This window comes from Corvus cornix, chromosome 27 (genome assembly GCF_000738735.6).
Source record: "Corvus cornix cornix isolate S_Up_H32 chromosome 27, ASM73873v5, whole genome shotgun sequence".
In the NCBI taxonomy this organism is placed as follows: domain Eukaryota; kingdom Metazoa; phylum Chordata; class Aves; order Passeriformes; family Corvidae; genus Corvus; species Corvus cornix.
The window spans coordinates 4,422,943-4,432,392 of record NC_046355.1 but is presented as its reverse complement, the minus strand read 5'-3'; the positions used below and the strand labels follow the sequence as shown (position 1 = coordinate 4,432,392).

The following is a 9,450-nucleotide window of genomic DNA, read 5'->3' as shown; positions in this document are numbered from 1 at the left end:
TCACACACACACCGGGGTCAGTCCCATACACACCGGGGCAGCGCCACACACACACGGGGTCAGTCACACACACACACGGGGTCAGTCACACACACACACGGGGTCAGCCCCACACACACACGGGGTCAATCACACACACCGGGGTCAGTCTCACACACACAGGGGTCAGTCTCACACACACACCGGGGCAGCGCCACACACACACGGGGTCAGTCTCACACACACCGGGGTCAGTCTCACACACACCGGGGTCAGTCTCACACACACCGGGGTCAATCACACACACACGGGGTCAATCACACACACCGGGGTCAGCCTCGCACACACCGGGGTCAGCCCCGCACACACCGGGGTCAGTCACACACACACATGGGGTCAGTCCCATACACACCGGGGCAGCCCCACACACACCGGGGTCAGCCCCACACACACCGGGGTCAGTCACACACACACCGGGGCAGCCCCACACACACCGGGGTCAGTCTCACACACCGGGGTCAGTCACACACACACCGGGGTCAGCCTCGCACACACCGGGGTCAGCCTCGCACACACACACGGGGTCAGTCACACACACACACACGGGGTCAGTCACACACACACCGGGGTCAGTCTCACACACCGGGGTCAGCCTCGCACACACCGGGGTCAGCCTCGCACACACCGGGGTCAGTCTCACACACACACGGGGTCAGTCACACACACACCGGGGTCAGTCACACACACACCGGGGTCAGCCCCACACATCGGGGTCAGAATTCCCCCTTCCCCCCCAGGTCACCGCACACATCGAGACCAGCCCCACACGCCCGGATCTGCCCCACTCGGTCTCACTCGGCGGGACTGGGCGGCACCGGGGGCTGGGAAGGGGATGGTGCACGCCTAACCCTGGGGGTCTGCACCCATTTTGGGGGGGAAGCACTCATCCTTCACTGGGGGACGCAGGGGAAGGACCCCCGAGCCAGGGAGGCTGGGGGAAAAGGGGAAAGTACAGAAGGAAAGAGCTGGGGAGGGACAGAGGAAAAGAGGGAAGTTGGGAACAAGTCTCAGGGGGAATTATAGCAGAGAGGAAACCTGAGGGGAAGCTGAGGGCGGGAAACCCAAGGGCAAGAAACCCTCAGGTAACTTTTGGGAGCCAAGACACGCCCAAGGGGGACTGAGCAAGGGAAAACCTGAGGTAACCCTGCCGGTGCCGCGCTGGCCGGAGGGCGAGCAGAGAGCCCCGAGGGGCCGGGAGGGCTGAGGGCGGCGGCGGCGGCCCCGCGCATGCGCGAGTGAGCGCACGCGATCGCCGCAGAGACCGGGGCCGCACCGGGAGAGAGGCCCCGCCCGCGGTGTCACGTGACTGGCGCGGGCGGGCGAGGGCGCGCGCACACGTGTGCGAGCAGGGGCGCGCGAGGACAGGTGTGCAAGGAGGGGCGCGCGAGGGCACGGGCGCGCGCATGCGTGGGAGCACAGGTGCGTGGGGGCGCGAGCGCGTGACGGCGATGGCAGCGCTGCCCCGCTGTGCCGTGCGCGGGTGCGAGCCCTGCTCGTGCACGAGGGGGCGAGCACGGGGCTGCGCAGCCTCGCGTGAGCGCACCCCTGCAGCAGTGCGTGAATGCGAGTTCCTGGGGCGCCTGCGCCCGAGAGTGCGGGCACACGCGCGTGAGCACACAGGTGTGCGGCGTGTCACGCCGTGGGGTGGGTGTGAGCAGCCAGCAGAGCCCCGCTCCGGATGCACGAGAGCCATTTATTGCGGGAGGCGCCAGACAGCCCGCGGCAGCGGGGGGGATAAGGCAGGCGGCAGCGAGTTAAAGCTCGGGGTGCTGGGGGACAGCCGTGCTCGGGAGCGGGGCCGGGGCTACCCCCGCTCGTGCTGCACCCCGATGGGGGCGGCGGGGGCCCAGGCGGCCTCCCCCGCCCCGGCGCTGGCCCCGCCACCGGGGTCCCGCTCCTCATAGCCGGGGTTGCGTCGGCCGGGGGCCAGGCGGCAGAAGCAGCCTCCCCGTGTCCCAGAGTAGTGGGCCAGGAGGGCGGCCACGCTGGCGAACTCGGTGTTGGAGTGCTGCCGTCGGGAGAGAGGGGAGAGGGAGAGGTGAGCCCCCCGTGCAGGCTGTGCCCACGCACCCCTGAACTGAGTGTGCCCGCGCAGCAAATCTCTGCGTGCCCGCGTGCCAGCACACCCACGCACCACACACACCCCTGGTGCAGCAGGTACCCACGGAGCCGAGGCACCCACGCACCAGGGCACAGGTGAACACGTGAGTCCAACACACCCGTGCACACCTCTGCGTGTGGCACTGGGGCACCGTGTGTCTGCACACCCACAGATCAAAGGCACCCTGACCAGTGCACTTGTGCATCGCGTATCTGTGCGTTAGTGCACCCAAAATTCAGGTGCGTTTATACAACGAAGTGTGGATGCACCCACACCCGGGGGTACCTGTGTGCCACGCCCAGATGCACCTGTGCCCCGAGGCCCCTGTGAATCGATGTCCCCGCGCACTGACACCCCTGTGCGCACCCACACCCGTACACCTGAGCCCATCCCTGCGCCAAGGCACCAGTGCAGCCATGCACAAGCACACCACCAGCACGGTGCATCAAGTGCATGCACACACCAGTGCATCAAGGCACAAATGCACTTACAGCCCCAGTGCGCCCACGCATGGGTGGTCCAAGCACACACAGAACATCAAGTAAATGCATGTACACACCAGTGCATCCATGCATGGGCACACCAAATGCAGTCATACATGCACCCATGCACCAAGGCACAGCACACCAGTGCAGGCACGCACAGATGAGCCAAATGCACTCACACCCACGCGCAGACACATCCCATGCGCTTACCCAGGTGCAGCCCCGAAACGAACGCCCCCTGCCCTCATCCACGGACACCCCCTCACCAGCAGCCCCGGACTCACCTCCACGCAGAACCGGCCCTGGTGTGTCCTGGCGAGGCCGTAGGACACGACGCCGCAGGGCGCCCGCACCCACAGGCACCAGCGCTTGGGCAGCCCGGGCTCGGGGCGCAGGAGGAAGGCGCCGGGCACGTCCCGCCGCAGCAGCGCGACCCCGGCGTCCCTGGGGACGAGGCGGCGGTGGGGCCGGGGCCGGCGGTGGGGCCGGGGCCGGCGGTGGGCGCAGGGCTGGCCGTGCCCAGGATCAGGTGCTCGCGCACTCACCTGGCGATGCCGGCGAAGGCCCACACGCTCTCGGCCAGGACGCTCTCGTTTTCGGGCAGGAAGGCCAAACTCCTCGTCCCTTTGCTCTCCCATCCCGCCGCCGCTGCGGGAGCCCGTTAAGCCCCTCTTCGCCGCCAAACCCCCGTGGTACTGGGGCTGTGTGTGTCCCCGTGCCTCAGTTTCCCCCCCGGCACTCACCAGCGTCGCGGGGGTGCTGGTGGAGCTGTCCCTCGCCCCCGCAGTCCCGGTAGGCTCCCGAGCGCAGCACTTTGCTCCGAATGGCTTTCTTGCGCACCAGCACCGGCGAGCAGTAGGGATTCCCCGGGCGCCAGGCTCTGCCTTCCGCCTCTGGCCGCCGGTCCTGGGGGATGGACAGGCCGTGAGAGGGGTCTGGGGGCTCTGGCCATTCCCGTGGGGAATGTCACGTGAAACACCACACGGAAAAATGCTGTCCAAAGTATGCAACAGCAAAAAAGCTGTGCAAAACACCACGCAAAAAAAACCAGAAGAGAGCAGTGTGGGGGGAAAAAAAAAAAAAAAAAAAAAAAAAAGTTGTGCAAAACACCGTGGGGAAAATGCAGTGCAAAAAATGCTGTGCAAAATGTCATGCAAAAAACATCCTGCAAAAAAATCACCCTGCAAAAAATGCAGTGTAGAAAATGCCATGAAAAAAAACACCATGCAAAATATGATGTGCAGAAGAAATGCCATGAAAAACACAATGGAAAAATCCCATGCGAAAAAATCACCATGCTGTGCAAAAACACAGGGCAAAAAGAAGAAAACCCACTGTGTAAAAATACCCTGCAAGAAATGCCACACCAAAACAGCCATGCAAACCACTGCAAAAAGTGCCATGTAAAAAAGTTATAAGGAATAGTGCTGTGTAAAAAAAGTTTTTCAAAAACATATGAAAAAGAAAATGCTGTGCAATAATGCCAAGGAAAAAAACGCACTGTAAAACCTCCTGCAAAATCGCTGTGCAAAAGAATTGCTGTGCAAATTGCCCGATGCCAAATGCCAGGCAGGAAAAGGCTCTCAAGGAAAGGCCATTTAAAACAGGCTGTGCAAAGCAGCGTGTGGGCATGGGCTGTGCAGGGTGGGCCCTGCAAAACGCGACCCTCAAAATACCGTGTGAGAAAAGGCTGTGCAAAGCACTGTGCACACACCACTGTGCAAAGAAAGGCTGCACAGAGAGGAAATGCAAGGGAACACCATGCAAGACACCAGGTAATAATGTGTGGTGTGACAACGTGCTGCACAAAACGCGACAGAAGGCCGTGCAAGAGCTGCCTGGGAGAAGACCGCGCAAAAAACCTCTCTGCTAAAAGCACCATACACAGACTGCTGTGAAAGAGACGGGGCTGTCCTGTGCAGGACCAGGAGCTGGATGATCCTTGTGGATCCTTTCCAGCTCAGAATATTCTGTGCGAAGGAAAGGCCGTGCAAGAAAAGGCAGGCGAGACCCCGTGCACAGACGGGCTGTGCCAAAGCACTCCTGCAAGGTGCCGAGCAAGGAAACACCGTGTGGAAATCCCAGGTGTGAGAGCACCGTGCCCGCAGACGTGCGAAGGAGCAGCCGCCGGGCGGGGCAGGGCAGGGCAGGGCAGGGCAGGGCAGGGCAGGGGCACCTACCCCGGTGCCCAGCGGGCCAAGGCCGGCGGGCGCGGGCAGGCGCCGGAAGGACACGAGGGCGTTGACGTTCCGTGACACCTCCTCGGGGTTGAGGGGCTCCCGCAGCACCCCCGGCCCCGGGAGCTCCCCCTCGCCTGCCTGCTCCTCGGGGTGCGCCAGGAGGTAGCAGAGCTGGAAAGAGCGGCAGAGCAAGAGGTGCAGGGTCTGGACCTGCGGGAGGAGAAAGACGCTGCGTGCAAATATTAAAAATAATAATAATTATGGTGTTTTGGGGGTGCGGGGGGGTTTGGGCCACCACCTCTCCCGGGAGCCCCACGAAGAGGTGGCAGAAGAGGGTGCTGGGGGGGCTGTGGGGGTTGCGGGCCACGAAGGCGAACTGGCGGTCGGGGAGCCTCCAGGTGCTGTACAGGATCCGGCGCAGCGCGTGTGCCATCAGCAGCGTCTGCAGGACCGGGAGGGGGGTCAGGGGCACCCAGCACCCCTGGCCCCCCCAGGGTCACCCCTATTTGCACACACAAAGCAGCTTTTCAAGAGAAAAGCAATGCTCAGAGAGGTGCAGCCCCACAAAGCACCTTTCCAGCAGAACACTGACAGCTCCCCAGCACCCCTGACCCCCTCAGCACCTCTGACCCCTCCTCCCAGCACTCCTGACCCCCCATCTGCCCCCCCAACACCCCTGACCCCTCCCGGCATCCCTGACTTCCCTCCCCAGCTCCTCTGACCCTCCCAACACCCCTGCAACACTCCTGAGCCCCCTACTCAGCCTCCCTGATCCCCAGCACCCCATCCCCCTTGACCCCCCCAGCCCCCTACCTCCCCATCAGCACCGTAGACCTTCAGCCCCTGCAAGCTGAACCTCAGCACCACCGACCTCCTCCTGGGACAGTCCTGTCGGGGGAGATGTGGCACTGGGGGGTCTGGGCTGTGGCCCCTGTGGGTGCCCCGATTATTTGGGGTCCCCTGTGTTTCCCAGCGAGGGGAGCAGTGGTAGATAGATCCCGACCTTCAGCGTCCGCAGCTGCTCCTCCAACCTCCCCGCTCGCTGCTGCAGGTCCAGCTCCTCCACCGTGAATGATCCCACATACTGGACGGGCAAAAACCCACCCGTGTCAGCAGCAGCCTCCCACGATGCTCCCCCAGGGAAACCGGCCCACGCTGAGATGATGGTTTGGGGGGTCGTGAGGGTGCAGCAGCACCCAAATCTCATCTCGGGGTGTCCATCCCCCACCCCGCCCATGGGTAAGTCACCTCTGCTGGCTTGGTGACGCTCCGGGCTCGCTGCTGGGGGGCCGCAGGGTCCGGCCCCCGCCCATTGCCCGGCTTCTTCTTCATGGCAGCGGGGTTTAGGGTGAAGGCTGGGTCAGGATGGGGTTAAGCAACTCCGATGCCACATCTGGGTTATCCGGAGCCCTCCAGGGTGGTGGTGCTGGAGCAAGCAGGGGGAGCCTGGGTCCTGCCCCCGGGCACTGTCCCTGCGAGGAGGGAGGGGACAGACACAACCTGCCCCCACTGTCCCCCTGTTTCCAGCCCGCTGAGCCCTGGGGAGGTGCTGCGGTCCCTGCGCGGAGCTCCCCAAGTCCTGACGCCAATGCAGATGTCCCCAGGTCCCGGCCGCAATAAAAGGGTCCCTGTATCTCAGACCCAACACGAGGGTCCCCCTGTGAGCCCAGGTGCCATGCAGGGCTCCCCACAACCTGACCCCGACCCCAAGGCAAAGGTCCCTGTGTCCCAACCCCAACAAAAGGGGTGCGTGAGGGTCATCTTCTCTTCCTGAGCTCCATTCGAGGGTCCCATGCCCCCATTCCAAGCAGCATGCAGGCAGTCCCCCACGTCCTGATCCCGACGGTGATGTGAGGGTCCCCAAATCCCCACCCCAAACGTGATGGATGCAATGTCCACATTCCACCCCCCAAATGAAACCTAAGCAATCCCTGAATGCAGAACATACACTCTGGACCCCAAGCGAGGTGCATGCAGTCCCACATCCCGAACTCCAGCAAGGTTTTGGGGTCCCCCCACGTCCTCCCCCTCCCGTGCTCCATCCCAGTTCCTGCGGGCCACGCAGCACTGAGACCCCCGCGGCTCTCCAGGGGGCAGCAGGTTTGGGGGTGCTTTTTGGTGCAGAGCAGCCACGGAGGAGTGCACCGGGCCCTTCTCCAGCCACCCAAAGGGGGCTCGTGCTCCACAGCCCTCGGCCGGGCTGAGACCGGCGCAACTCGTGTCACAGAGGCCCCGCCGCAGCCGCCTGGGTGCAAACGCGTGAAAAGGAGGGGGGGGGGGGGTCCGGCTGCCCCAGGCGCATCCGAATGGTGGGGGAGGGTGCCTGCGGTGCCGTCTCCCCGTCACAAGCGCAGGTTGGCCCCTCTCCTTCCCGGCACAATTTGGGGGGTCTCCCCCCTCCCCCAGCCAATCCGCGGACAGGCAGCCCCCAAGCCCCGCCCCCCTTTTCCCACGCTTCATTTCTCAATGGAGCCCCCAGCCCACCGGCCACCCTGGGGGTCCCCAAGGGAGGGATGCTGATCCCCAAAATTTAGGTGGTGTGTGACACCAGACACTAAGCATCCCCTGGGACTCCCATCCCGCTGGACCCCCCCGGCTCACGGGCAGCTCTCGCTTGGATGGCTCCGGAGAAACGCAGGTGAAAAATTCCCGCTGCTCCTGCTCTCGGCCTCCGCCGGTTGTTTTTCCCTCGCCGGTGGCTCCCCCGGCAGCTCCGGCCGCGGCGCAGGGATGCTGGACCCGTGGGTGTCAGGCCCTCGCCGCCAGCCAGGCCCCGGCGAGCCCGAGCCCACCGAGCCCACGCCGGGCACGGGGCAGGCAGCAAACTCCCATTTCCTGCCTCCGATCTGCCCGCGATGAATCACCGCAATTTTCCTCCTCGGTTCTCTCCGTTTCTTGGAAGCGACGGCGAGCAGGAACGCTCGCTCGGGATTTTGGAAAACGCGGCGGCAACTGATTTTCTCTGCGTCTTTTCCCGTCTCCTCTGGCGTGCCCGGCAGAGCAGCGATTTCTAACCCTGACACGTACACACGTGGTTGCTCGCTCGCCACCCCCTGCCCTGATGCTCAGACCCTTTTCACCCAATTTCTACATGCCCAGTGGAGTTTTCCCCACTGCTGCCTGCTTTTGCTGGAAAAAAGAATGGAGAGGGGTGGCTCTGGCCTCACTGCAGAGCAACCACGTAACCCAGAGCCTCCCTCACACCCTCCGGGCCAGCCAGAGCGAAGCTGCCCCCAGCCCCAGGGATGAGCTTGGCTCCTGGAATGGGAAAGCAGCAGTTTGGGAAGGAGCTGGGGTCTAACCCTCGGTCGTGCATCCAAAAATTCCTGTCTCGTGCCCCAGCAATCCTGAGGGTGTGAGGAAAAGGCCTCAGCATTGAAGACCAGTAGCACTGAAGCCTTGGGTCACCGCCAGCTGCTTCGAGACACCATGAGCTGCGATGGCAGGATCAATTGATACTGGAGAAACCGTGGAAAAAAAGGAAAAAGAAATAGGACAGATGGGGCTGAAGAGACAACAAAACGGAGCCCAGTCTGGCCAGGAAGCGGAGACTGGAGAAGAGCGAGTGGCAGAGCCTGCACAAACCCCCCAGAAGGCATTTCCTCTGCTGGCAATGAAGATTTTCCAATTCAACCCCAGACACTGCTCCTGGGAAGAAAGGATCACTCCTTTGGATTAAATACAACCAACCCCGTGGCTTTTGTTTTGGCTTGGTGTGCAGCAATCACTTAATTCAAACCACAGCCAGAGTCTGGTGATGAGCAAGGTTTTGGCACAACCCTTAATTCAAGGTGTTCCTGCTCAGATGTGAGAAATCTGTGTCATCCAGAGCAGTGTTTTAACAAATACCCATGAGATTGTTGGTGTGGGAATGCCATTGGGAAGAGGGAGGTTGAAAAACGCCCAGCAACTGGGTGAAGACTCCTTGTCCCCATAAATATCCTAGCACTGAGAAGTTTCTCCAATTCATCTCACCATAATGCCAACAAACCCCATGGCTTTGGTACAAGCAGCCTCAAGAACAAGCTATTGACTAACGTTTCTAATTGCTTTACATCCCTGTGGATCATTCTTTGATCAGAGCTTTCACTCTGTTTCCCATCAGCTGTGATTTTTAACCTGCTGTTTGTACCCTTCTTACAGGGATGCGAACAATTCAGGCCATTTCTATAGGAAATTTTTAAACTCCGAGTTAGAGGTAGCACACTGGGACAGCAGCAGAAAGGAATAAATTCAATGAAGTTGTTTTCTCCCTTTCAGTGTGTGTAATTCCCCTCCTCACAGCTCTTTGCAGCAGCACATTGGAGACTGTCAGGTCCCATTGGCATCACTGCTCTGGGCATGGCAGCGCCAGGGACGTGCTCTGAGGGCAGGTGCTGCTCCGTTGAGCAGGGCAGGGGGAGAAGGTTTCAGCTGGGTTTTTGTCCCCACTGATCACTGACAGGGGAGAAGAGGACCAGCAAGAGGTTCCAACAGAGCTTTTTTTCTCACTCACCTTTGTCTCCAGAGAAACCAGGGAAGGAAAAGGTCAGGAGTTGGTCCAACCACAGAGCTTGGCAGTGGCTCAGGCTAAATCACGCTGGCTTTGAACAAAGATCTGCCTCTGCAGCAATCCGTGGTGACTCCACTCCCTCCTCTCCACCTT

The 9,450-nt window shown here is 61.7% G+C and overlaps 1 protein-coding gene across 3 annotated transcripts; it reads right to left on the bottom strand.

The window, feature by feature from the left end:
* Positions 1-1,712: 1,712 nt before the first annotated feature.
* On the bottom strand, positions 1,713-9,430 carry SH2D5 (SH2 domain containing 5). Of its 3 annotated transcripts, none has more exons than XM_039565754.1 (11): positions 9,301-9,425; positions 7,407-8,263; positions 6,054-6,433; positions 5,809-5,889; positions 5,619-5,693; positions 5,104-5,247; positions 4,806-5,015; positions 3,369-3,531; positions 3,171-3,273; positions 2,910-3,069; positions 1,713-2,047 (listed from the first exon to the last, which is right to left on the bottom strand). In XM_039565754.1, the coding sequence occupies exons 3-11, from the start codon at positions 6,135-6,137 to the stop codon at positions 1,844-1,846; spliced, it is 1,224 nt and encodes a 407-aa protein (XP_039421688.1). In that variant the 5' UTR covers positions 6,138-6,433; positions 7,407-8,263; positions 9,301-9,425; the 3' UTR covers positions 1,713-1,843. The 3 variants fall into 3 exon arrangements, with proteins under 3 accessions (XP_039421688.1, XP_039421687.1, XP_039421689.1); XM_039565753.1 differs by having other exon boundaries at positions 6,054-6,277; XM_039565755.1 differs by having other exon boundaries at positions 1,841-2,047; positions 4,806-5,034; positions 6,054-6,277; positions 9,301-9,430.
* Positions 9,431-9,450: the final 20 nt, after the last annotated feature.

What these genes read in the sequence shown, in the direction of transcription:
- SH2D5 (XM_039565754.1), bottom strand. Translation starts at nt 6,137, where the DNA reads ATGAAGAAGAAGCCGGGCAATGGGCGGGGGCCGGACCCTGCGGCCCCC. An exon ending in GCGTCACCAAGCCAGCAGAG is followed by an intron (nt 5,890 to 6,053) that starts GTGACTTACCCA and finishes TTGCCCGTCCAG; the next exon opens with TATGTGGGATCATTCACGGT. An exon ending in AGGGCCGGTTCTGCGTGGAG is followed by an intron (nt 2,048 to 2,909) that starts GTGAGTCCGGGG and finishes TCCCGACGGCAG; the next exon opens with CACTCCAACACCGAGTTCGC.